The sequence below is a fragment of the Acomys russatus genome, chromosome 12, assembly GCF_903995435.1.
Source record: "Acomys russatus chromosome 12, mAcoRus1.1, whole genome shotgun sequence".
Taxonomy (NCBI): Eukaryota; Metazoa; Chordata; class Mammalia; order Rodentia; family Muridae; genus Acomys; species Acomys russatus.
This window is the reverse complement of record NC_067148.1, coordinates 39,033,912-39,060,559: the sequence shown is the minus strand read 5'-3', so window position 1 is coordinate 39,060,559 and position 26,648 is coordinate 39,033,912. Positions and strand designations below refer to the sequence as shown.

Sequence of the window (26,648 nt, the reverse complement as noted above, 5' to 3'; positions counted from 1 at the left end):
CAATCTAAGCCAGGGGAAGTCAGGCTCAGGCCACACCATGAAGCAGAGCCAACAAACAGGACCTGGAGAAGGCCCAAAGCCTTTAAGGCCTCAACGAACACAGCAGACCCTACCTGTGAATGAGGCCCCCTGCTGCCTGTCCAAACTGGTCCATCTGGGTAGCTTCCTCCTCAGACAGGATCTCAGGGTGCAGGGAAAAGGATGGTGGGCGGGGCAGCTCACACTTCTGTTTGTCTTCCCAAGACTTCAGAGTGTTCTCAAAGGCCTAAGACATGAGAACCCAGAGTCAGATTTCCTCCTGTGCCCTCCAGAGGGTTAGCACCCATCTATCCACAACACACACTCCAGGGGCTAAAGGGTTCAGCAAGGTAACAGCTATGTATGGAAAGCTTAATCTTTCTGTCTTTTGGAACATATTTCACTATATACCCTTAGCTGGCCTCCTGTCCCTGGATTACTGAGACTATAGGGTACACCACTCTGTCATGAAAAGAAATCCAAGAGCAAAGCATGAAACACTTTTGCCTCCTTTATGAATGTACAGGTGGGGCATGAGTAAGCCACAGGCAACCCAGACCCCACCAGCTCCTGTGGGCAATTGCTCTTACCCTATCTCTGGTCAGCGTCTGTGCCCTGTTCTTGTGCACGATCCGAATGTAGCCAGGGGGCTGGATCCAGGCTTCCCCATCCACCTGCACAGGCACACCCTCGTCCCCCAGGATGGAGATCTTCACTGTGCGACACTGAGTGGATGCCATACTGTTATTTCGGTGCCAGAGCATTTAAAGCACCCACAGGCCTTGCTGCCTCTCCCCTCCCCCTCAACCCACCCACAGCCATTTACTTGGCTCCCAGACATCTGGGATAGGTAGATGATGAGGCTCTGCAACTCTTTTTTACAAGAATGTGCCCAAGAAAGAAAAGGTAACCTTTAAACAGCTGACTGCTGGGGACCAATAAAATGCAGGAAGACACCAGCAAATCTCACCCAATAGATTTTATCAGCACTGCACTGTGTGTACAGTCCCTCCCTCCCCCTACCCCAAATGGGTGGACCTGTACCAGCTCATTAAAATTAGAGACAGGAACCCTGCACTGCCTGCCCTCTCTGACTAGCCTCAGAGTTGTCTGCCAGACCCTAGTGGGCTCATTCACTGCCACAAACAGCTCCATGTCCTCAGTGCACTGCTTCTGCAGCAGACTGAGCTCAGTGGGGTCTTTTCTAGCTCAGCAAGGTTCAGAGCTCTAATTAGGAGGGAGGCAGAGGGACTCCCTTGGATCTGCACTGTGAGCAAATCAGAAGCACTAGGCCAGGCCCTGCCTCTCCAAATAGGGATGCGCTCCAGAAGGGGGTAGGCTAGACGTCGGGAGCAGCATGGCCGTACCTGGGCAATCCGATGATGCTGTAGCCTAATTACTCGAGACACAGCCATCTGCATGCTGCCGAACACAGCAACCACCTCCAGAATCTTATCATCGAATGACGGAGCTGCAAAAGTCTGAAAGAGCCAGCATGAAAGCTGTCTGCCCTGCTTCCCCAAACAGGACTCCCTCTTATCTGCTTCCTGCTCTGGGGGTTCTGGTGAGGCAGACAGACCCACACTCACATACGCTAAAGTGATGGTGGTAAATGTAGCACAGGGTGGGTTATCTGTTACCCAGAAGCCCACTGCTTCAGACTAGCTCTCACATTTGCTACTTATTAGACATGAGACTTCAGGCAAGTTATTCAGACCCTTCTTCCTTCAGAGGGAGATAACACTGATTGCTCCTTAAGGTGAGGAACGTAAAATGAATGTGCTAACAGATGCCAAGCACTTACAACAGTGGCCCACACATAAGTCTGCAATAAGTGCTAGCTGGTGTTTTTAGTTACATGCAAACCCTGCCTGTCAGTATCTTCCTATGTTGTTGTCATAAATGCCAGACTCCTGTCCTTGGCTTCTATAACCCCATGCAATGCAGGCCTTATGGTCATCTCCCTCTTCCGCGCACATATTTCACATTGCAGTTGGGGAAGCTTTTTCTATGCACTCTGCCCCTTCTTACTTCTGAGCTTCCATATCTCGTTTCTTCTGCCAACACAGCGTACTCCCCATCTGGTACCTACCAACTTGGCCAGCCTAGTTCAAGTGTCAGCTGCTCCTCACTGATCATGTGCATCTAGACCTGACTTCTAGACAGCAGGCCAACTAGTGAGGGAGCCTGTTTATCTGGTTGTCCTCCATGCCCACTGGTAAGACGTGGAAGCTATTCCATCTAGTCACACACACCTCACTGACCTTTGCTAAGCCCAGCCGACCCTCCTCAAACCCCATACGTACATCATCTTCCTTGGTGCCCCCCCAGAAGTTGGTCCCTCCAGCATAGCTGGGAATGTTGAGGACAGCAATTCCCTGAAGACTCGGGAGGGGAATCGGGCGCCCATCACACTAAGCCGCAGAAAGGAAGACAGAAAAAAAGCAATGCTCAGCATGCACCAGCTAGATATGCTGGAGGCCTAGGGTGAGGAGGCTCCTCAGGGAGCCCATGCTCGGCACGGATGATCTATAGTCAAGGACAGAAGATCACCCACCCAGCCAGGAGGCTACCACTCACCTCCAGCAGGACCTTTTGCTCCAGGTTCCTGTAGGTTCTGTGCAGCAGCTCTTTGGTGCCAAGGACACCATACCACATCATGTTCTTAGTCCGACTCCTGGAAAAAGAAGTACCACCTTGGGCAGGGTTTCTCTTACAGTAACCTGAGTTACTGCTATGAAGCTTGGGGACAACACAATTGTGTACAACAGGATACTGGAACAAGATAGTCTGGGCTTCTCAGACATGCAAGAACAGTAAATTTACCAATGAGGAAATATGCTACAAACTGACACTCAGCCAAGAAAGCAATCACACCCTGAAAAGCAAGTAAGTGACCCTCAAAAAATTTTTATATATCATGCCTTGTGGCTATAAAATTAAGCTGAAGAGATGACTAGTGGATGAAGTGCTTGCAAGCATGAGGACTGGGGTTTGAGTCATCAGAACCTACTACAACTGGATACAACAGAGCATATCTGTAATCCCAGGGCACCATGGCTTGATGGGAAGCAGAATAGAAGAATCCCCAGAACGCCATAGACCAGCCAGGCAGCACACAGCCGCTCTTACAGAAGACTGCCTCAAAACAAGGTGGAAAGCAAGGACCACATGACACCTAAGGTGGTCTTCTGACTCTACACGTACACTGTGGCATGTGCTCATCTATACCCACTCATACACATATGAATAAGTAGATAAATCTGTGCTTGCCATAGAGAATTTGGAAAACACAGAAAAGCACAAGAGAAAATAATCTCCAAATCCCCATACCTCTATATACTCCATATCCTGATGACAACTGGGAGGGTGCTAGGCAGACTGTAGATGAGCAGAGCTCTACAAACAGTGCTGGGATGGTGACCTTGCAGCACACTCCTATCACCTTCCTCTAACACATCATCATAGACTTTGATGCTGGGTAAGAGACAGCCCATTCCAGTCATCCACATCACTGGCTTCCTGATATCCAGGTTGCCCAAGCTGGCCAACCCCAGGGTGGAACCCTCCCCTTCTTAGTTGGCTGCTTGGCTGCCTGCTTCCCACACCTCTACTGACAACAAGAGCACCTACCTGCATTTCTCTGGGTGTTCATCACGCTTGTTGTTAAAGTCGAGAGATATCTTTGCATCCAAGCCAATGCCAAAATAGTTGTTCATGACACATTTCTCTGTGTAGTACTCTCTGCAAAGATGAGTTTAAAGTCTCACAACAGTCCTGCTTGACAAGTTACTCCATGACTGACCTCTTGCCATTTCTTCCATAGAACAAAACTCATGACTTTTTCCATTTTTTTTCCCCCACTTTAGTTGTTTTTTTGTTTGGGGTGTTAGTTTTGGTAAGAGCTCTACTGAGATAGAATTCATATGTCATGTCACTACCACTTTAAAGTACATGAATTCAACAGTTTTTAGGACATTCAGAGTCTTTTATCTCTACAATCAGTCTCAGGGCCATCATCACGTAAAACTGGCTCCTACTTCCTCACTGGTGGTTCTGGCCCTGGAAATCACTGATCCTCTGGACCTGCCAAATAAATGGAATGAGACAGTGTGGCCTGTATATCTAGGCTCTTTTCCCTTATCCACCATTTACCTCTACTGCAAAGTAATCTTCCATTATGTGGCCATACCATATTCTTACCTAGCATTAACTGATGAACATTCAAACTGATTTATATTCTAGTAATGACTTGCGCACATCAGTGCCCATGCTGCTGTAGACGTGTGGCTTACAGTCACTAGAGTTTGTATCATGGCAGAACCACTGGGACACACAGCCTCTGGTCTGCCCTTCTGAGGCACCACCAGCCAGTTTCCCAGAGGTCTTCATGGCACGCTTCTCCAACATCTCTATGCTGTCTAACCTGTCTCTGAAGTGAAAAGGACAGTGACTGAAAAAAACTCCTGTCCTAATGCCGAAAGCCTCCCTTCCCCAGAGCACTGCTGGTGACCCTGGGAAGACTTTGGCACTGTTTCCACACCTACCCACTCCTCTAGATCCATAGATGTGTCCTACCCCATGCCCTCCCCAAGTTCCATGGGAGGAAGACACTGTGAGGAAGGTAAGTTCTAAAAACTCCCATAGACACGTGACAAACCTTGCACTAGAATTCTAATACATTTTAGCTTACATTTCTTGCAAACTGATTAAGAAACAATTTCTACAGCAAGAGTCCTTCCTGATCATGCATCTAATTCAAGTGTCATGTGACTTCTCAGAAAAGCTCTAGGGCCAAACTATTTTATAGGCTAAAGAACACATGATAGAGTATTTATAGGCCCTAGGAAGGAAAAAAAAATAATGTGAAAAATAGGGTGCAAGGTTCTAAGAGGAGGCAGCTACCCATGACAGAAAGGGGAAGAACAAGCTTAGCCACAGATGGGCGCCTTCCATGACATCAGAGAAGGTAAACAAAGGAAGGCTCCTGGTCCAGGGCTCCATGAGTGCTGCTCCTCCGAGGACTACAGCTCTGGCCCTGCTGAGGAAAACCATCAGGGTCTGAGCACAACACCAGAAACAGAGACCCTTGTACCACCAAGCTAGAGACAGAAGAGCCACCTTCTCAAAGCAGGACCTCTGTAAACCACACAAGTACCCCATCACCACACCAGACAGTAAGAGCAGGCAACTTATACCCAGCTGCCACCAACCTCTAGCTGCCTACAGACTGCAATGAGCAGCAGGGGGGAAAAAATGACTAGAATACTGTCTTCTTTGGTGTAAGAAATACCATCTACAATGAATTCTAACATATACAAGGGATTAGATCATATCACAAGAGGCCACACCCCCACTGGAACACAGCATAGAGCAACGACCAAACTTTCTCTCTAAAATCCTCAAAGTAAGACACTGTCTCTGGGAACCCTAAGACCCAGGGAACAACTACCTAAAAGATCTTTCAGTCCAGGAACACTAGAACCTATGGGATGGCAGATACCACAGGAAAAAAGAGACAAGGGCAAAAACAATGTAATAAGCAAAGAAGAGTCAGCACAGTCAACGTTGGTGTGGCCCATTGCAGGGCCTGAGACAGGACAATAACAGATCTGTCTTCTGATGTGCTACAGTAGCCTAGGGAAGGCCCTTAGGCACACTTCCAAGGCTGTAAGTTTTCTTCATCTAAGAACAGCTGAAAAAGAGCCTGCTACTCAGCTGTCCACTGATGGCAGACTGATTTTCAGTCAGACCTCTGCACTCTGCATCCTAACAAAACATCCCATTGACACTGCTCATACTCACAGGTTTTCAGGTTCAGCATTAAAGGGATCAGCATTGATTAGCAAGCGGCTGATGACTGAGCCCCCTGGCAAGGAGCCAGACATCCCTGCCCGAACACCTGCAAGAGAAAGAAGATGAAGAACGTACTGGCCAGGAGCTCTAGACATGCAAGACAGATCTCTAAGGTTGGTGCCACATATCCTACAGGACAACATTATGAACAATTCTCCAATGTGACTAGCAAGTCAAAAATCACCCTACCACCCATAGTTATGGGACAAAAGTAGGTTGTATTGGACAGTAGAATTTAACACACAGTAGACACCTAAAAACTATTTCCTTGGGTTACCTGGGCATTGTTTGAGTACTACATACCTTTTATTTAAATAAGTGCCTTTCTAGGCTCAGGATACTACCTTATGAACTATTAGTCAAGGGAGAGCCCAAGAGCTCTCAAAACAACATGGGCTATTGACAGTGCTCTTGGTTGCCCACCAAAACTACATGGAAAAACTCTTGCTAAAGATACCGCATGCACACTTGGATTTCAGGCCAGAGTGAAATCAATCTGGAACTGACCAGGAAATTCTCTCCCTCCTGGCTAGCTTTCATAGAGCTGAAATGTGTTATGTGGGCTGCTGGGGGGAAATATCAATGGTCTTCCCAAGCACTTGACCATGCATGCTGTAAAACCAACCTGCCAGGCAAGGTGTGCCCACTGGTGCAACAGTGGCATGACTATTGTGGGGTAACTAACCACTTCCTACCTGGATTTGTGGTCTGTGCTACAAGATGGGGGATTTATGCCTAATACTGTAACCCTGGCCAACAGTCCATGACTGGGAAGAGTATAGGTCCTAAGAAAGAAAGCTGCTGCTGTTGTTGTTTTCCTAAACAATGATGAGGTCAAATTGCATTCTATTTGTTTCTACCTATAGATTAGTGCTACACTCTACCTTGGTCAGAGAAGCTTCTTTCTCCAGTGAACAGTGGTTAATGTATAGACCCCTTAACTGGTCAAAGTGCTGAGCATGAATGAGTGTTGAGTGCTCTACCCTAAATGGGACAACTGTATCAGCCCCTGCTGAAGGCTTGGGAAACACTTGAGGAAACAGGACAGAAAAGAAAAGAATAAAAAAAAGAAAAAAAGTAAGAGCCAGAGCTTGGGGGAAGAAGGCTATGGCATGCTGTCTGAGGTACAGAGCGTGGCTGCTGCACTCTAACTCACAGCAGTACAACATCAAGCCCAGTCAAAACTCAAGCTTAGAGAAAGGAAGGTTCCTAAGGCCTTGGGCAGTTGACAGCTTTGGGGGGAAAAAAGGTGGCTGCTGATAGGTTGCCCATATTGCAGTGGGTAGCCCATACCTACCACACTAATTAGACTCAGACAATTACAAAAGCAAAAGCAATTTTTTTTTTTTTTTTAAATTTAAGAGAAGGACATAAAGTAAGTAGAACACATTGGAGGCCATAGCAGTGACCTGGAGGGGAGTGTTGGGTAGATATGATCAAAATACATTGTATACATGTATGAAATTGCAAAAGAAAAAAAATTAATTAAACTAAAAGATACTTTTCATACAGTCACATAAACTACAGGTTCTGTCTATATTTCTTTTTTCTTTCTTTCTTTTTTTGTTTTTGTTTTTGTTTTGTTTTGTTTTTCAAGACAGGGTTTCTCTGTGTAGCCTTGGCTGTCCTGGACTCACTTTGTAGACCAGGCTGGCCTCGAACTCACAGTGGTCCACCTACCTCTGCCTCCCAAGTGCTGGGATTAAAGGCATGTGCCACCATGCCCACCTTTCTGTCTATATTTCTATGGGTCTACAAGCTTTCCAAGGACAGCAACACTCTTACTCATTCCATGACCCAGGGTACCACATGCCTATCACCAGCAAGACCTCTAGCCTCATTGGATGGGTACTCCACACCTAACCTGAGACACCCCCAGGGAGGAATGGCTCACTTACTTGGATATAGGATCTTGGTGTTCAGAGCTGGCAGGCCGTCCCGGCTCCCTGTCTGGGGAGGGAGCGAAGCAGAGCTACCAAGGGACAGACCTTTGCTCATCAGCTTCTCACAAGGGGCTCTGGATGCTGCAAAACAGGACAATACACTTGACACTGCCCAAAGTAGAACAGAGCTGAAAGGAGTGACAACAAAATGGACAGGAGGGCCGTGGGAATAAGGAGAGTTACAAGCCACTCATCAGCCAGCTGTTAAGTGTATGCGATGAAGAGTCCCTGAGGAAAGGTAGCGGAAAGGTACTCACACATACACTGGGGGCCTGGATTCATCTTGAAGGGACATAGACCCGGCACCAATGTGAGGGTAGAGAGAGCTGATCCCTAAGCACAGTTTTGGTACAGAAGGCAAAAGAGTTCTGATTCTAATTAAAACTGTGTTTACTTGGGGCCAGGTTCAATTCTCAGCACCCACACGGCAGCTCACAACTGTCTTTAACTCCAGTCTTGGCATCTGATACCCTCATACAGAATATATTCAAGCAAAACACCAATACACATAAAACAAAATAAATCATCAAAAAACAAAAACAAAAAATACTATGTCTACTCTAGAAGATGCCCTGCCCTCATCCATAGTGCCAGGACAGGCTGATGAGAAGAGCCCTTCCTTTTGAAGACCTTTGCTGGGGTCTATTTTGAGGGGAATCAAGGTCTTAGTTTTGCTAGACACTTATGAGCAGCTGTAGGAAGGCTCTGGGGACACCCAGGGAGGACAGGGATGCTCCTCATCAGAGGAGGCCCAGTTTCCTGCAGGTGATACAGCACACATGCCTCTACTACACACATCTCAGTGCCATGAAGGAGGTACAGATGTAGGCCACAGGTGGGAATATCAATTTACTCAAATGGCCAGAGCAAAGAGAAAAAGCACCTAAAAATGTCCATGATAAGCTCACCAAGTATCACCTAAACCAAAGTTCAGCCATACCTTTTCGGTGGCTCCTCCCCTTGGCAATCACACAGCTCTCACTATGGGCAGATGGTAGGCACACCCTATTGTCAGTTTTCAGGTCCTTCTTCTCCTCAGACTCAGAGTGGCCCAGGACAAAACCCTGCTGCTCCTGAGTCTGGGCATTCTGCTCATCCACCGCTGGTAAAGAAAGAACATTTTTGCTAAGACTGTGCCAGTAGGGGTAAGGATGCTATAGGTTGTCTCTTCTCAATGGCTGTATGGCATAAGGCGCAAACCCAGAATCTTCCCCACAGCACACCTTAGTCCAGGGTCCTAGCTCAGTTTATGCACTAGCACTTGTGCATCCCAGCTAACAGGAAGATGTGGAGGTGAAGAGAATAACACAGAGGCCATAGCAGAAGAGTGGGTAGCATGGCCACACCAGTGACCAGGTGGGGTGTGACCACAGGATCCAAAGTGAGAAGAGGTGGATCTACTCAGAGTTAGTAAGGTATGAGGAAGGGGTGCAGTGTGACGTGTTGTCTGAGGCAGTGAGAGAGGACAGGAGGGTGTGGATGGTATAGGGTTGAGAAGTATCCTATGTGAGGAAGTCCTTGGGGCAGAATGACTTTGCTCCATAAGGATTCTGGTGCTACCTGGTGACTAAGAGACCCATTACCTTTTTCCGTGTGCTCTATAATCTGGCGAATTGCTTTCTTCAGGCTGTTTGCTCTCAGCATTAGCTGCTCCCGTGGCCGGAAGATCTGTGGCCGGGAGGGGCATGAGGAGCCCACCAGCCGGTCCCCAGCAGAGCTACAGATGTTTCCTGATCCATCCCCATCCTCGGCCTCCTCAGCAATGGTTGGAGGTGGGTTGGACAGAGAGGATGAAGCCTGAGACTCATCATCCAAGGTCTTGAGGAGAGAGTCCAGCTTCTCTTTCAAGACAGAGCACTAGAAGGGAGAAAAACTGGCATGGAGAGCAAGCTCTTCCACACCTGCTGCCCCACCTACCCTGTGCCCAGGAACCCACCTTCTTGGCCATGACCTCCGACTCCTGCGAGCTCTCTGTTGTCTTCTCATAGGCCTTGCCTACCCGAGCCACAAAGTCCTTCACTGTCTCACAGAGCACTCTGTAGAAAACAAAAGGCAGCTGGGATAGGATCTGGGGGGGGGGGGGGGGGGGGGGGGGGAAGGGGCATCCCTGCTGCCTCTCTGAAGCCCTGAAGGCCCGCCACTCACTTGGCTGATGAGATCACCACCGAATGCTGGTCGGAAGTCAAGATTTTAGAAAGATGGGCTGCAACTGAATCTTCATAGAAGAGAATTTGCTGCACCTATAATCATACCAAAGCAGGGGCCATTAGTCTCACAAGCAACTGCAAGTGCATTGTTAGTTTTCTTGGGCCCTTCTGGTCCATCTTCTAAGAGAACAGTCCATAGCCAAACATTAGCAGGGCTGCCCACTACCATGGGAACAAGGCCAAAGCTTCACCAACCTGTGGATAGACTAAAACAATGAGTCTGAATGAAACAAAACCTGTCAGATCCAACAGACAGTCCACGCCTCTTCAGTCAGGACAATGAGACAAACCTGGAAGCCCTAGTATGTAACACCAATCTACCTCCAGTGACATGCTAGTGGCCAGCTCCCTGATTGGCCAGTCAGAGCAAGCTTCCTTTTCTACCTGATCAGGAACTTTGCCAATGAAGCCTTACTCAGTTCTACCCACCAATAGGAGAGCTCTACTGTTCTCTGCCCTCCCCATGGCCAGCAAGCCTTCCCACAGGACAAAGAGAAACCATCTGTATCAGAGTCACAGATGTTTTCCTGGGCACTTCTTAGGCTCTGTACAAATATTCTCAAAACAAAAGCAATGGCCATTCCCCACCTGTGAAGCCATGCAAAGCAAGACTGGCATTCCTTGCTGACTGCTGCTGCCCTTTACCCCTTGTTTGGCAGACCAGTCACCCAACAGGACCAACACAGCATGCACCCAGCACTGCAGTCAGGGCATAAGACAAAGTCCCACCCCTCAGGAGCTCAAAGCAGATCCATGGAGTGGCTACTGCTCAGCACAAAGAACTGGTACTGACATCAGAGAGGGAGAGGAAGGCAAAAAGACAAGAATGGAGACTTCTGGAAGCAGACAGGAGGGAGGCTGCAATGGTACTGAGCTATAGTCAGGACAACAGACAGAATTAGGCACTGGGAAGTCCCTCAAATCCTGGTGACAACTTAGGAAACCCCAAACGGCCATGAAGCCCTAGGACTGAGCCTGTTCGGCCTAAACTCAGCCCAAGGTTCTTGCTGTACTCCTTCAGGACTACACAGAAAGCTGAGTACATGTAGTACACCAGCATGTGGTGGGCTGGGGCGCAGCTCAGTGGTGAGTGTGAGATCCTACTGCCATGCCCAACACTATAAGACAGAGAGAGCAAGAGCAAGCAGGCGGTGGTACCTCTGAGTCCTCGCTGAAGTCCTCAGTGACCGTGGAGGAGGAGGCCTGCCGAGGGAGCTTGGTCTCATATGCCATGACACTCCACCTGCATAGGTCCAAAATCAGCTCAGTTCAGGCTGCCCACCACAGCACCCATCTGAGGACCTCCCAGAACCAACCCCTCATTGCTCCAATGTGGTCTGGTACCTTGGTCTTAGTACTATTCTGACTTCTTTTTCTGGTGTTTGTTTGTTTTTTGAGACCAGGGCTAGTGTGACCCAAGTTAGCCTTAAACTCACTGTAACTGAGACAGAATGGCCTGACCCCTCAGAAATAGGAATGTCCCATTCACGGAGGCCACAGTTTTATGCTCTAAAAGATAACTACCTATGCTCACTCTGGGAACAGAAAAGTGAGAATATGGGATTGCTCAAGTATGTGATGAGAAACAGTTTGCAGATCGTTACTAGACCCTGAACCAAGATAGTCAGACTGTGGTCACCTTCACTGTAACCCTGATGGATGCAGGAGTGGCCTCAAAAGATGGCCTGGAAGGGTACAGCACACTTTTTACTCTGTTTGCTTTTGTCCTTGTCAGAACCTATTATTTAAAAAAAAAAAAAAAATCAGAAAAAGAACTATATGCTCAGGTCCAGCTTGTATAAGTCATGTCAGAAGGCCCATGGTCCTGTCCTCACTGGTCTCAGACTAAGAAACCTGGTCACAGAGAGCAATGCTTCCTGGCCCTACTGCCATTCCCGTGTCCTGACCGCCCTACTCACCTGTCCAGCATCTTAGTACTGGCCCTCTCCAGCTTCGCCAGGATCTGAGGGAGCTGGGTGTCGTCATCACAGGCAGAGCCCCAGCCGAGAACACGGGCCAGGTCGTTCCCTGTCCCCAGGGGCAGCACACCTAGCTGACACTGGTGAAAACAGTGGGAAAGCATAACTTTGACACCAAGTCTAAGAACCACCCCCATCCAAGACCAACCCTGCCAACACCATCAGTGGCCACAGGAAGTGCAGGAGGTCTGACCTGACATGTGTAGCCTGTACATTCTCAGCAGAGGCCACCAGAGGGGACAGATGGGCTTTGGGATCAATAGCAAATACCAGGATCCCCAGCCCTTCTTCACTTCTTCACATGTCTTGCCAATCCTTGAGGATCCCTGGTTTCTATTACCCCTCCTTTCCCAAAGACATTGAAGTACTCAAACCTGAGGAGTCAGTTTGTAACTCCCCAAATATGTCTCCACCCACTATGCATCTCACTCAGTGATGCCAAACTCACTTTCCAATAGCTGTCTCTCCTACCATTCCACACCACTGTGACCTCTAGGTCCTATCAAAAGCCATGCTAAAGCAGTCTGAACATACAAGACCTAATCTTTGCACACATTTACCTATCAGTTGGTGGCTTCCCCAAATTGACCCCAGCCCTGCTATATCCTCCTAGACTGAGCAGAGGGAACACAGAGAAATCCTGTCTTGAAAAACCAAAAGAAGAAAAAGAAAAAAAAAGTATGAAGGATGAAGATGGGACTCAAGGTCTTACCATACAGTATATACTAGAAGCCAAGAGAAGAAACAGTACCACATACAAGTCTGGGGAACCTAGGGGTGCAGGGTAGAGTTGACAGAGCTCTGAGAAACACAAAGAAGCCATAGGAGACAAATGTTCACAGAACTTGACTGAGTATATCAACCACATTCATAGTCTTCCTAGCAAGCCAACAGTAAACTCACAAGCCAGTCAACAAAACTAACTGTATACTACAGTCCTACCACTAGGCGGCACTGCTCCCTTTTCTAGAGTTACTTACTGGTGGCTGTCAGTAAACCCTGACCTACCTCTACTCCAGACAACACACAAAATATCACTTAGTGAGTAGGACTAAACAGAGAACACAAAAATCACTAAAAACTGAAGAACAACACAAATTATAAAGAAGAGAAAAATTACAAAACATAAAAGTATGGATTTGTTTGGTTTTGGTTTTTCAAGACAAGATTTCTGTGTAGCCCTGGGTGTTCTGGAACTTACTCTGTAAACCAGGCTGGCCTCAAACTCACAGCTGCCTGGCTAGAAAAATGATCTTTAATGACAGGTGAGGTGCTAATAAAACAATGATGGTGAGACATCAATTTTTTAATGTGATTACCTTAATAGAAAACAAGACAAAAGCCACAAGCAGGGGATTCATTTAAAGTATCTGTCCTGTAAGGCTGTTTGACTTTATCGTTATTTAAAAATAAGACTTTCTATTTACAAAGTTGGGCAAAATAAAAAGAATAAGCCACATGACAAAGGAAGATTCTGTGTCACTTGGAATATGAACTGGAGCAGTCCTGACAAGTACAGTTTGGCACTTAAATATTTAAATAAGGGGCTCCTAAAAGAGAAGATTCTGGAACACAAGCAGGATTTCGCCAGGGCTGTCTCTGCCCTCTAGCCCCTGCATTAGGGAAGAAGCACTTACGTAGGCCTCCTGCTGCAGCCATGGAGAACTGCTACTCCTGGCTGTCCATGAAGCCGAGTATGGAAATGCACTCATACTGCCATTTCATCAGTGCAGGAACGGACTAGCAGGTGAATACCACCTGAACTGTGCACATTCTGACACAAGCAACCTGAGCGACGGTCATAACCATGTGCACAATGACTAATTACTAAGAAAGGGGGCTGGGAGTGAAAATTCAATGAACACAGTAAGCAATCAAGATAACCTATTTTTATTTTGCCTAGTAAAAACTAGGCAGTTAGGTTCAATGAACCATAGCTGTGACTTTAGAGGATAAAGATTCTTTCTTCCTTTCCTTTCCAGCCAGAAGCACTCAGCATTTAGGTATGTCACCTCCCAGGAAAGAGGTGGAAGTTAGGGGACTATAGCCGCCACACTCCTTCTCCATATAAAGCCTGATGCCATGTTGTTTTTACAGCTGCCCTGACCTATCTGATTTTCCCATTCACCCATTACCATGGGCTGTCCCTTAACCCAGGTACCTGTTTGTGAAGGTTGAGGCTGTCAATTTCAGAGAGGACCCAGCCAACACTGCCATCCCCGCCACAAACCAGAATCCGGAAGGTGTCAAACTTCTGAAATAACCGTAAACTGTAGAGAATGAGAAGCCAGAAAAATGAGTGTACTCCAAAAGACAAATGACAGGTTTGTCTGGGCTGAGCTTAGGGAAGCACCTTGGTCCACACGGCTGAACCTGCAACCAGGCCAAGCCCAGGTTTATGAGGCAACGGGCTCAGCACACATTTTTGTGGATGATGGTACCAGATCGCAGAAGCTCCTCCAACCAGAACCAGGGAGGAGATAATAACACATCTCAGAGGGTATAAAGACAATCTCACTTGATGTCAGCTCCACATCCCAGCCGAACACTAAATCCACAGACAGCACTCAACCCCACAGCCCCCCTAGGCACGTAATTCAGTCTCTCCCTTAACTTTAGTCTCCCTTTTGGGCTCCTGCTGGTCACACGGCCCCTTCTCCTAGTCATATGCCACCACGGCCTCTTCTCACTCCTCACATTCTTTCTGCAGACTTCATCCCAGCTTTCCCTTTTAGAACTATACAGGTAATGATACACCGTGCACCCCTCAAGCTCCAAGCTCATACCTCTACCAGGATACATACCTCCGGTGTCCTACAGGGCCTCCCACAGGATATGTCCCTCCTCAGACATGTTCCTAGCCCAGCACTTCCCTCCCCTAATAAGCTTCCAACAAAACCTTTCAAACAAGACTTCAGTCATACACTTTGTTGAAAGGCTTGCTAATTAAGACTGCTATCCCTCCTTTTCAAGAAGAGTCAAATACTTCAGCAAATAACTGGAACCCTCTCTGACAAGTATCTGGTACCCTCAGCTCCCCCAAGGTCTGACCCAGTCCCCAACATGTGTATAGAAGGTAAAGGCAAAAGTATAGAGTGAGCACACTGGCTGCCCCCAGAGGCCAGCACATTGGAGACACTAAAACACTGGCTTAACGTAAGCACCCTTATCACAGATCACAAGGAAATCAGTGCCTTCCTCCATATAAGTGACCAAGGGTCAAACCATGTGACACTATCCAAATATGCTGCCTTTTCACTAGTGGCCTTGCAGACCCTGTCTCTAGTGGAGCTGGCCACAAACAGGACAACAGGACATTGCCTCAGATCTGAACCTAAGTTCTGAGCAACACGGTTGCATTTGACTTCCAAGTAGTGAGAAAAATATTTACATGTATCTTTCAAATGTTCACCAATCCTCAGATAGGTAACGAACTGTATGATGTCAGGTGCTTCCCAGAAACAAGAAGCGAGTAAACCAACGCCCATGCTACCTTTATTAGACCTCGTGTGTCACTCACCCTGTACTCGGGGCCAGCTATCAATCAAGGAGCTCCTGCATGTCAAAATCCAGCTCTACTATGCAGTTTGCCTACCACAGCACAGTGGAGTTTTCAAGCAATATCTCTGGCAGCACATGTACAGCCACCTGAGCCTGTTCAGTGCAATAAAACCTGCAGATATGATGCTTTCAATCTCCCTGCTGTTGAACTGAGACTAGTTCCTATCAACCTCAGAAAGAACAGATCCTTGCCATTCAGAAAACAGTGCCCGCAGGATTCTAGGAATGCTGTCTCTGAGTAAACAGCCTGTGGGAGGCCACTTGTGACTGTCTTCCAGCACGCTGTGCAGCAAGTGGACAAGAGCAGCAAAAAGACACTGAAGGACCAGCTCCCAAGAGTGATGGGCACAGAAAGAAGCCAGGCTGGTGCTACAGCATCATCTGGCTCTAAAAGGACCTCTCCTGAGCTCCTTCCAGGGAGCAGGGACTGCAAGCACCTTCCACTTCAATCTCTGGGTCCTACCTTAGAAAAACAAATGTTTCCTAAAAATGTGTAGAAAGTACAAAACCAAAAGGAAAAGACAATAGCTGGCTGGCTGGCAGATGAGAAGCTTCAGACCCCGATGTCCCTCACATCTCACTGCACCTGCATGAAGATAGCACTGCGTTCTCAAGATGGAGACGTCCCCTTGGCTTCACTGAAGACTTCCTAGGAACTAAGCAGGCAGTACAGAGAGCAAAGCAGGTCTACAAGCACCAGCATAGAAATACCCCAAGCACAGGAGCCGATGCATGTGAACATACTGCAATTAGCGGCTAGAGTAGGTGGGCATGCATGTTCACATAGATGTGGTGCTTTTGCAGTAAAAGCTGGAAGGATACAAACATCTACCATCTATTTGGAGCAGGTCCTTCATAAGTGGAATTTTGTGAGGGACAGTTGAACTTCTTTCCTATTTGAAATTTTCTTTATAAAGACTTGTTTTTATTTTATGTATGCTGGTGTTTTGCTTATATTTAATGTATGCCTATGCACCACATGTATACAGTGTATACAGATGCAAGAAGAGGGTATTACATCCCCTGGAACTAGAGGTATAAACAGTTGTGAGCTGCCTTGTGAGTGCTGGGAATCAAACTTGTGTTCTCTGCAAGAGTAGCCAGTGCTCATACGCACTGAGCCAACTCTTCAGAGGTAAAAATTTATCTTTCATCCTTTTAAAACAAGCATGTCTTATCTACAAAACATTTTAAGTTCCAAGAATGGCATGTTTCACACAATCCCTACCCAAGATGTGGTCCTCCATTCATGAGGTCAAAAACTTGGGCAGGGTTCAGCAGTTGCTTGAATCTTCTGAGAAACTTTACACCTTGGTTGTCTCCACTTTTGGAATTGACGAAGACCAGCAGAGGGCTTGTGCAAGATGGGGGACAAGTAGCCTTCCAGAACCCTAGAAGTGAGGGTGGAACAGGAAAGAACTCTTACAAGCTATCGACGTGTTGTGGGCTGAATAAGCACCAACGATCAGCACAAGAGGACAGAATTCAGAGTGAGCCAGTGAGCCAGAGAGGGACAACAGGTGTGAGGAGGTGAGCGCACCCTGCCTCACCTGACATCCTCAGGGAGTCTAGATTTTTCCCTCACTGCACTATCCCCTCCTCTTGCTGCTAGGCTGGCAGAGCCATGTACCCCAAAGACCCCAATCCTTGCCAGCATGCTTCTCCATGGTCCAGCTGGACATAGAGCTAGCCTCTGGGTGGGCATGCTAGGCTCCACCACAGACAGTGACAGGCACAGCTCTCCAGCTCATGGCAGACCAGGACACTTTACACTTAGCCTCCACTCAAAAGCCAAATGTATCTATCAAGCCTTCCAGAGAAGTGCTGGCTCAAGCTGTGTACCTACGGCAATTTCCAGGATGCCAACTATGGCCTCTGCCCATTCCACAGCTGAGCCTAGCCTCTTGCTGACCATGTTTCATAACTGTCAAGACACCAATCTCCAGAGCTAGTAAAGAAGGCAGCATGGAGAAAGGGCATGTGAACACAGCAAGTATGGAGCACCCACCATCGGAGTCAATACTGTTGAGTGCTGTGGGAGGGATGACAGACACCTTGCACAGGCCAAGTGGACACTTTGTCACCAAGGACTCTTTGCATGATGTGTGAACCTGAAATAAAAACCCACATGTCACCAGGGGTCACAGTCTCTTCACACACACCAGAAACTCCCTGGCCCAGCAGCTGGAAAGCCCTCAAGAAGAGGAAGGCCAGCCATCAGGGTAGGACAACTGCTCCCGTTTCCTGGCCTTGCACTAGATGAAGTGAGAATCAGATGGGATTCCACCTACTAGGAGCCAGACATGAAACTGAACTGCAGCCCCCAGCTTCTATCACAGCTACACTTAACTTTCAGAGCTCCTGGACGACCTGCCTTCATGTGACTAGGCTCCTTCCTGGTCCCTCACAGGCTCAAAACCAGGCGCCAGCCACAGGAACCACAGCTGTCTAAGCACTGACTCAACATTAAATACCTTGAGACGGTGTTCAAGAGGCCATAGCCATACTGTGCCTCTTTCTCCCTGCATGAGGGTGTTGACCACTGTAATTATTGTCCCAGCACAAACCTCTCAGAAGACCCTCAAAGGTGTTCCGGCTCTCATTCACAGAAAAGTGAATGAACCCGACCCAAAAGATCCCTTCAAACCCGCTGAGATGCTGCATGAAGAAGATATACTTTTCTTGTAAAGGCAGGATCAAAGTCAAAGGAAAGGAATTAACAGAACTGTCAAAAATGAGGGTGACCAGGCACAAGTGGGACAGTCAAGGCTCTGAGCTTTCAAAAAGCCTCTGGAAGTTAGGAGGGAGAGGAACAAAGCCCCAAGCCCAGGTATATCTACACACCCACAGGCAGGACAGGTGGTGCCCACTCACCATGGCCTTGCACCAGAGGCAGCGCCAGTCCTGCAGGCGCAACACGCTGCCACAAGTCTTGTCACACACAATGCACTTCGCACTCACAGGCAGGTTTCCTTCCAGCCACTGGTGGGGCATAGCAATCTACAGACCAAGCAAGGATATGCTAGAGGCATCCCAGAGTTCCAACCCAGGGTTAGCTGGGCACCCTGGGGCAGAAGTGCTCTTTCCAAGACACTGTTCCCTATGGCCAGTGTGGGCAGGGGCAAGCAGGGCCTGTGAAGGACCTCCCACACCACAGCACCTACTGGGAAGGAGACACCCAGACTTCTGGGGATTAGGACCAAGTTGGGAGTACAGTGACCACAAAGGTCCCAGATCCCAGCATGACATCTCAAATGAGAAGTGAGGAGGGAGGACAGGAGATAGGGAGTGCTGTGCAGGTCACAGGCAGAATCCCCCAGGACTTACCCCATCCTCGTCCTCAATGATATCCTTCCCAATCGAGGCCAGTGTGGTCCATTTGCAGTTACTGGTTGCACGCACAGCACATCGTTTGTGAGCCTTAAACTTACACACTGTAGGAAAAGGAACACACAGCCCTACGAGCTTAATCCTCAACAGGTGCCTTCCTGCAGGGCATGGCTGCTCGGTGAAGCTGGGGTGGAGTGAGGAGCGCTTGAGGGCAGTCACATGGTGCTGCAGCCTGCATCAGCAGAGCATGGGTAGAGCCAGTGAGGAGAGTGGGGCGAGCAGCTGCTGCTTGGCAGGCCATGCTGGCCACTGTCACAACACCTCACCTCTACCCAGCAGACAAGCAGACTCAGAAAACACTATGAGCTGAAACCTGAAGTTCACCTAACTCCACACTACAAAATAATCTTCTTTTAGATTTTTTCATCCATTTAAAATAAATGTAAAGCACACTGTACAAAATGAGCATCAGACAGCCGTGGCAATAAGTCAGAGGCTGCATCCCTATGTGTCCCTTGATCTGCCACCAGAACCCTCCCTTGACCCTGCACTCTGTGGAGCACTTTCTCTCCTGCATCCATAACATACAACCCAGGAAGGGCCCACACCGTCTGTCTCCTCACTACTACAGTCTTTCTGTCCACTCCGCAGAAGCTCTGTAATAATGGACACCCAAAGACTGAGTCCTCTGTGGAAAGACCAGGAAGAATGGGCTGGTAGGGACCACTTCCCTCTTGAGCACTCGCAAGGAGCTGTGCTTACTTATTATGCCTGTGTTAGGATTTCAAACAGTTCACCAAGTGAAGCCCGCTTGTCACCAGAGTAACAAACGCAGCTTTCTTACCTTCACAGGATAGCCCATGGGATGTGACCCCAGACAAAACTTCACGACACACATTGCAATAGGTTGGCCGTGCGTGGGAACAGGCGTACCAGTTGTGCATTCCTGAGAAATGGTCCATGCTGTATTGGGTAGGCTGGAAGAATAATACAGAGGGCAAAGATAAGATTTCCCTTTGGAATTGTTTGTTTGTTTGTTTGTTTGTTTGAGACAGGATTTCTCTGTGTAGCCTTGGCTGTCCTAGACTTGCTTTGTAGACCAGGCTGGCCTCAAACTCACAGAGAAACACCTGCCTCTACTTCCCGTGAGCTGAGATTAAAGAAGTGAGCCACTGTGCCCCTTTGGAATTCTTTAATGCAGCAACTTAAAGTGAATTACATAAAGTACCCCACAGTGAAAGTCATATTTACAAAGGACAGGACCACAGCCTTGACAGGTCCACCAAAAGAAAGAGCATGGGACTCAATTTTACAAGCTATATCCTGGGGTCCACTTGGAATATACTCGGGGCGGGGTGGGGGTAGCATTAGAGCAAAGCCAAGGGAGACGACAGCAGACACCCATTTACAAATGGTTCTATTTTAACCTCAAAATGTTCCTTGTTCTGGACAGTCTTGAGTGCTGCAATCCAATCTTCCATTTCTTTCCTGTTGTCGGCACACAAGATGAGCTTCCTACAGGGAGTGATGACCTAGAAGGAGAACACATTTCATGTACCTATGAACAAGAGCAAGGCTGGCAGCTACAACAACTATATTTGTATATGTATATATTCATAGGGAAAATATTTCACTCAGGTATTCACATTGAACAGATCATAAAAGTAGTTATCATGTATCACTGTACATCAAGAAACAATCTGAAGCCAAAAGGCCAGTGACATTTAATTAGCTACCCACCAGCTACTTACCTCAGTGAGCACTCAAGACTAACTGTCACACATAAGAAATAAGCCCTGAGGCAGGGCGGGGTGGCGCACGCTTGTAATCCCAGCACTTGGGAAGCAGAGGCAGGTGGATCACTGTGTGTTCAAGACCAGCCTGGTCTACAAAGTGAGTCCTGGACAGCCAAGATAACATAGAGAAACCCTGTCTCTAAAAACTAAAAACAACAACAATGACAACAAAAATCCCTGGAGACTGAGAGAGAAGCAAACACAGGAATGTAGAGCTGCTGCTCTAGAGAGCTTTCCCTTAATGGCTAGCACTTAAATGGCCTAGGAAGTCTGATCCAGTTACTCCACACTAACATGAGCATGTGTGGCACATAAGGCAACAGAGCAGCAACCAGCTTCTCTAGTTAGGGACTAAGCAATTTAGCTGGGAGGATACACAACTGGTGCTAGCCAACAAATGGGAAAGAATGTGGGAGAGTTTACAAACTACAGAGACGCCTTCTGAGGAAGAAAGATTACAGAGTCACAGAACAGAAAAAGCTAGTAAGGAGACACGGGTGCAGAAGAGGACAGCTAGACTTGCTGGAGGTGTGGGAGAAAAGATGAAGGGGCAAACAGGTACAAACCATTTAGGAAAAAGTGACAAGGATTTTCAGAAGTGTCATAACCTCTTAATTTTATGTATAAATGACACAAGACTAGAAGATGGCTCAGCAGGCTCTCACTACCAAGCCTAATAATCTGAGTTCATTCCCCAGGACCTACACAGTGGAAGAAGAAAACCGTCTCCTACAAGTTGTCCTCTGACCCCCACATATGCACAATACGCATGCACGCACACAGACACATACATGTAATATGATAATATAAACACTTAAGTGGCTCCAAAATCAAACCTATACAAAACAAAGTGTGGGTAGAAGTCTTTTTTTTTTTTTTTAATGTCTTTCTCCTCTATTTTGATTACCTTACATAGAAAGGAAGGAAGGAAAAGCTTCCTTCCACTTATAAGCTACATGCAAACAACAACAACAAAAAAGTATATTTCCTTTATACCCAGAAGCACATTGCAGATGTCACTTCTAACCTTTGCTTTCTCTCATAATTGTACATCCTAGCCTCTACACCTGACAGCACAGAGCCCCTGGGGCTTCCTTAGGTGAGCACAGCAGTCCATGATACAGACACCAGCTGCTCAGCCAGTCCTATTTACCACAGGAAACACTGCACTGTTTAAATTCTTTGATCTTTCATGGAGTGCCATAGTAAATGATCTTTTACTGTTTTTACAGTGTATCTCTGGGCCAAATTCCTAGAAGCGGCATTTCCCTGAGAAAGGGTAAATGCATATTTAACTTTTCTAAATATTGCCAAATCCCCTTCTGTAAGTGTTGCACTTTTTTCCCCCCATTCCTACCAACAAGTTTAGGAAAATGCCTATTTTCAGTGAGGCTTCACAATCAAGTGTTTTTAACTTTTGGATTTGTACCCATCTTATCTATTTAAATTTACATTAAGAAGACCGAATTCCGGAACATGACACTCAAGTGCTACGATTTTGTCTGGAACTCAGAACACACAAAAGAAGTGTTCTCTCCAGCAACTGAGGGTCATCCAAAGAGAATGAGCAGAACTGGGTCTCCGATAAAAGCTTTGTTCACTCTCAGGTTTCCAGGGTTCCCAGAATGAAGAATGTGAGGACACAATGGGCACAGGCATGGGAAAAGCCAAGAGACAACAGGTGAGGAACACTGCCTTCCTGAGACCAGGGACCCTGAAGGGCTCCCCTCCCACTGCCCACACACCCCACGGCTGGCTGTGTCTGCTCAAGAGCTGAGTTTCTAAGAACATGAAGGTAAAGCTGCCGCCCAGAGAAAACTCACATTGGAGAAAGATAGACCTACAGCCACCTCAGATGCTCACCAGGCCACAAGGACTGACCAGTTGATGTCATTCCCTTAGCCTCAACAGCAGAACAAAGACTAAGCTAGCAGACAGATGTCAAGGAACCTGAGTTTGAACTTCTTTCTTGCAAACCTATAAATGTTCTATAGTGAAGAAGCCCCCCCCCCCCAAAAAAAAAAAAAGACAGTGATGTGAACCCTACCTAGCCTCATTAGCTGAATGTGAAAGTCCCTGTTTCTCTCCTGGGGCATTCAGACCCCCTAGGAGAGTCGTGCAGGGACACAACCTGCCTTGAACCAACACCACATTTTGGTCCTGGGATCCAAACTTGCAGCAGGTGCTTTTCCGAACCATGTTTCCATTTCCTCATCTGAAAACAGGTACTGATGGCACTGCCACATCTTAGTGCTGTCAGGGTGTGTATCAACAAAACACTGAACCTCCCACAGTCACTGACAGTACTGCATGAGTCTGATGTCCTTCACCTTCAGTGTCCCTAAGCAATATGACCAAGAGACCGTCCATGTGGACCCTGCATTCATGACATGGTTCTAGCATATTTCTGAACTATGCACAGACAACCCTGGGTTCTCCCGTCTGTACCTATTCCTCATGCACTCTCATATGTGAGTGCTGTACTTGGCTCGGCCCCACAGTCCTCTTCTCCGGGCCATACCACCTGTCAACAGGTACCACAAAAACAAAATGTGCTCCCCCCGCTCCCCGTGTGTGTGTATTGAGCTTCAAGAAAAAGTATATGGAGGTTGGAATTCTCAAAAACATAAAAATAATCATCTAGCCAAGCATGGTATGACACTTTTAAGTCCAGCACCTTGAGGCATGGACAGGAGGCCAGCCTGGTCTACACACCAAGTTCCAGACCAGCCATAGTAGAATTTGTCAAAAAGAAGGAAGGAATGAAGGAGGGAGAGAGAATATGAATGGAAGAAGAGAAAAAAAAAAGAAAGAAAGAAAGAAAAGAAAAGAAAAGAAAACCATGTATCTGCCCAGATTCTCAGAAATCCTACCTAGAAAATTACGTCTTTGAGGACTAGACAGACAGTTGGGAAGGCAAAACATGACAGCCTGAGTTTGATCCCAGGAATCCACATCCTAGGGGAGAGAATTGACTCCCCACAAGCTGTCTTCTGACCACCACACATGTGCTATAGCACATACAAAATAAACACATAAATGTAAAAAGAAAAAAAAAATTTTTTTAAAAGAAAACCACATGCCCAAGAGACAGCAGGAGACAGATGCCCAGAAATGATCTTAACTTGCTTGGTATTCCTCCCAAGAGAAATGCAAATCGAAATTATAGAATCAAAAATTGGTTTTACTTGAATTTGTTTATTATGTGCTGAGGAGGTCAGAGAACAACCTGCACAAGTCAGTTCCTTACCCACTGAGTCATCTCCATGGCCCTGAGATGCTTTTTAACTTACCAGATTCACAGAGCTCATAGTCTGATAGCAGGTTACAGTGATTCTCAATGACAGAGAACAAGTTAACACAACATTTATGGGGAGCATATGGTAAAATCTAGTGAGCTTTAAATTTTTAACTTTTATCTCAGCAGAGGCACTTCTATAAATTTACCCTACCCTTTACCTGCATAAGAAACCACACACTACATATAGTTATTCAGAGTAGCACGCAAAGAGCCAGAAGACAAGGAATCACTCGTGTGCTGACAAATACAAAGATGGTAGGAGATTGGCTACAGTGATTACAGTGTGTTTATACAGTGAACACCCACACTGCCTCAGAAAAGACAGAACCTCTGCAGTACAGCTCCCAAGATACACAAACAGTAAGAGCAAGCACAGCAGCTGTGTGGTACAGAGGAAAAGTAGTATCAGTAAAAGCTAATACTTCACATCTGTTTCTTACAATTTCTGCACCATTTATTACCAACACTTGAACCATCCACTTTGGAAATAGCCTTAAATTTACAAAATACGATATGGCTCCAGAAAAGGAACTATGGAAGAGAATTCTATTTGACTTAGGCATGACAGCACAAGCCTTTAATTACAGCATTCTTTAATACCTGCAGAAGCAAGGAGTTCCAGGCAAACTTAGTTTATAAAATAAAAAGATTCTGTTCCCCGTCCCCCAAAATTGTTTGATTAAATAAAACTTTTGCTTCTATCTCTTAGACAAGTGCATGATTTCCCATGAAATAAGGAGAAACCTCCAGCAGCTGCAGCCCTGCCAACAGGAACACACACACAGAGTCTTCCTCACCAGGACACAAAGGGCATTCTGGCTATCACTTCTCACAGGTCTCACCCAGGCACTGCTGCACATTGCTTCAAGACATTCCCCGTGCTCAGAAGGCCTGCATGCTGCCGGAAAGAAATCAGCTAAGGAACGACTGGAACACAGACAGTGGTCTCTAGGAAGTTGGGGTGAAAACAGCATGAGCTACAAGGGCTGGGGATGTGCCTCAGAGGTGGAGTGCTTGTCTAGCAGGCACAAGGCCCTGTAAGCAAAACAAAGGAGATACACTAGAGACACGGAAAAAGTTTCTAAAAACAGAGCTAAAAGTAGGCTCTTGTTCGCACCACTGTGGCTGACAGACAGTGGAGATGTCAGATGACAACACTGGCCAAAAGAGACAGACACATGCAACCTCAGGCAACCCACAGGGTGTTTTACTTACAGTATCTGCCCAATGAGACTTCTTTAGCCCTAAAGAATTCCTTGTTCTCAGGAGAGGAGACCCAATGCACCCAGATGGGGCTGCTCCAAATCCTACAGCAAATGAGGCAGCTGGGGGGCAGGGATCAGGCAAGCAAGATCCATGGTGGCCCTCCACCTCCACAGCTCCTTCTTGTCTGGCAGAAGGGGGACTGCAAAGTGCCCAGTCCCAGTGCAGCAGGCAATGAGCAAGAAGAGAACAAGAATGCACCTCAAGCTCTTCTGGGTTCAGTCAGAACAGTGGGGATAACTCACCTCATTCCTTTTTTGCAGGTGAATGCCCTGAGGATCAATGCACACCTCATTAAGTCATCAACTGGCTGTCCCTCCCACCCTGACCACACTCTTCAAGAGTTCAAAACAGAAGGTAGAAAAGTAAGATCTAGAGGGTAATGTACCATCGTCAGGCTGAACCACCCACCAAAATCATTTCAGGAAACAGCCCTCCGATCATTAAGGTGGGGCCCTGCTCCCACAATGTCCAAAGGTCAAGGCATGTGGAGCAGGACAAAGCACAGAGTAGGCAGGGTAGGTATAGACGCTGAGCCACTTGCTCAGCAGATTTCATGAAGGCAAATCCAGCTGACTCTGATAGAGCTTTCCTCATTCCCCTAAGGAAAAATGAGTGAAAACTCCAGGCAATGAAAACAGAGGCAGAGAGCAAAGGCTGGTGAGCCTTGGGAAAACAGGATGATCATGGTGGGCTCTCCTGAGTTCTCAACATCTGGGTGTCCTGGAGTGAGAGCTGAAGACAGGACCTAACACCACCACTTATGTAGGATAAAGCCCCACCACCTCAAAAGTCCCTCTTCATCCAAGGCCCAGAGAAGAGGCAGCCATTGACAGAACAAACCCACCACACTCCTGCCATACCCAGGGTACTCCAGCTACCAGAGGGTGTCCAGAGAAAGCCAAGGAGGATGCAAATCTACCTTCCTTGCATCCAGAAATAACAACAGAGGAAGTGCCAGTAGCAAATTACTGCACAGCGAGCCATTCAACTCATCTGTCAGGGAAGGTACACACAGAAAGGTAAGATGAGAGAGAGAGAGCACTGCATACCATGAAGGCTGAAATAATAACCAACAAGGGGTTGGTGCTGGGGTAATCCTTTGTGCACTGTGTGAAGGTTGTCTATGTTCAATTGTTGATTGCGAAACCAGCAAAGAGCTAGGTACTATCTGGACTTTGGTATTGTTATTCTCCTCCCCGCTCCCCTTCCCCAACAGGGTTTCTCTGTGTAGCTTTTGCTGTCTTGGACTTTGTAGACCAGGCTGGCCTCAAACTTATAGCAATCCACCTGCCTCTACCTCCCAAGTGCTGGGATTATAGGCATGCACCACACCTGGCTGGTATTGTTATTCTTATGCTCAACACCTGCCTCATATTTTGTAAACACTCTTC

General features: G+C 47.2%; 1 protein-coding gene across 4 annotated transcripts in view; it reads right to left on the bottom strand.

Moving 5' to 3' along the window:
• The window catches only part of Dgkd (diacylglycerol kinase delta), an 87,547-nt gene that overhangs the window by 5,691 nt on the left and 55,208 nt on the right, over positions 1-26,648 (bottom strand). For all 4 annotated transcript variants that reach the window (XM_051154275.1, XM_051154277.1, XM_051154276.1 and 1 more), the window contains 21 exons: positions 20,322-20,426; positions 19,739-19,871; positions 18,892-18,998; positions 18,439-18,564; positions 17,573-17,675; positions 16,793-16,955; positions 14,165-14,273; positions 11,944-12,083; positions 11,183-11,267; positions 9,963-10,057; positions 9,754-9,853; positions 9,401-9,674; positions 8,758-8,919; positions 7,773-7,898; positions 5,824-5,920; positions 3,652-3,762; positions 2,599-2,695; positions 2,325-2,432; positions 1,386-1,499; positions 609-743; positions 114-265 (listed from right to left, as the gene is read on the bottom strand). In XM_051154275.1, coding sequence (XP_051010232.1) covers positions 114-265; positions 609-743; positions 1,386-1,499; positions 2,325-2,432; positions 2,599-2,695; positions 3,652-3,762; positions 5,824-5,920; positions 7,773-7,898; positions 8,758-8,919; positions 9,401-9,674; positions 9,754-9,853; positions 9,963-10,057; positions 11,183-11,267; positions 11,944-12,083; positions 14,165-14,273; positions 16,793-16,955; positions 17,573-17,675; positions 18,439-18,564; positions 18,892-18,998; positions 19,739-19,871; positions 20,322-20,426 — 2,642 coding nt within the window. The remainder of the gene's footprint in view (positions 1-113; positions 266-608; positions 744-1,385; positions 1,500-2,324; positions 2,433-2,598; positions 2,696-3,651; positions 3,763-5,823; positions 5,921-7,772; positions 7,899-8,757; positions 8,920-9,400; positions 9,675-9,753; positions 9,854-9,962; positions 10,058-11,182; positions 11,268-11,943; positions 12,084-14,164; positions 14,274-16,792; positions 16,956-17,572; positions 17,676-18,438; positions 18,565-18,891; positions 18,999-19,738; positions 19,872-20,321; positions 20,427-26,648) is intronic.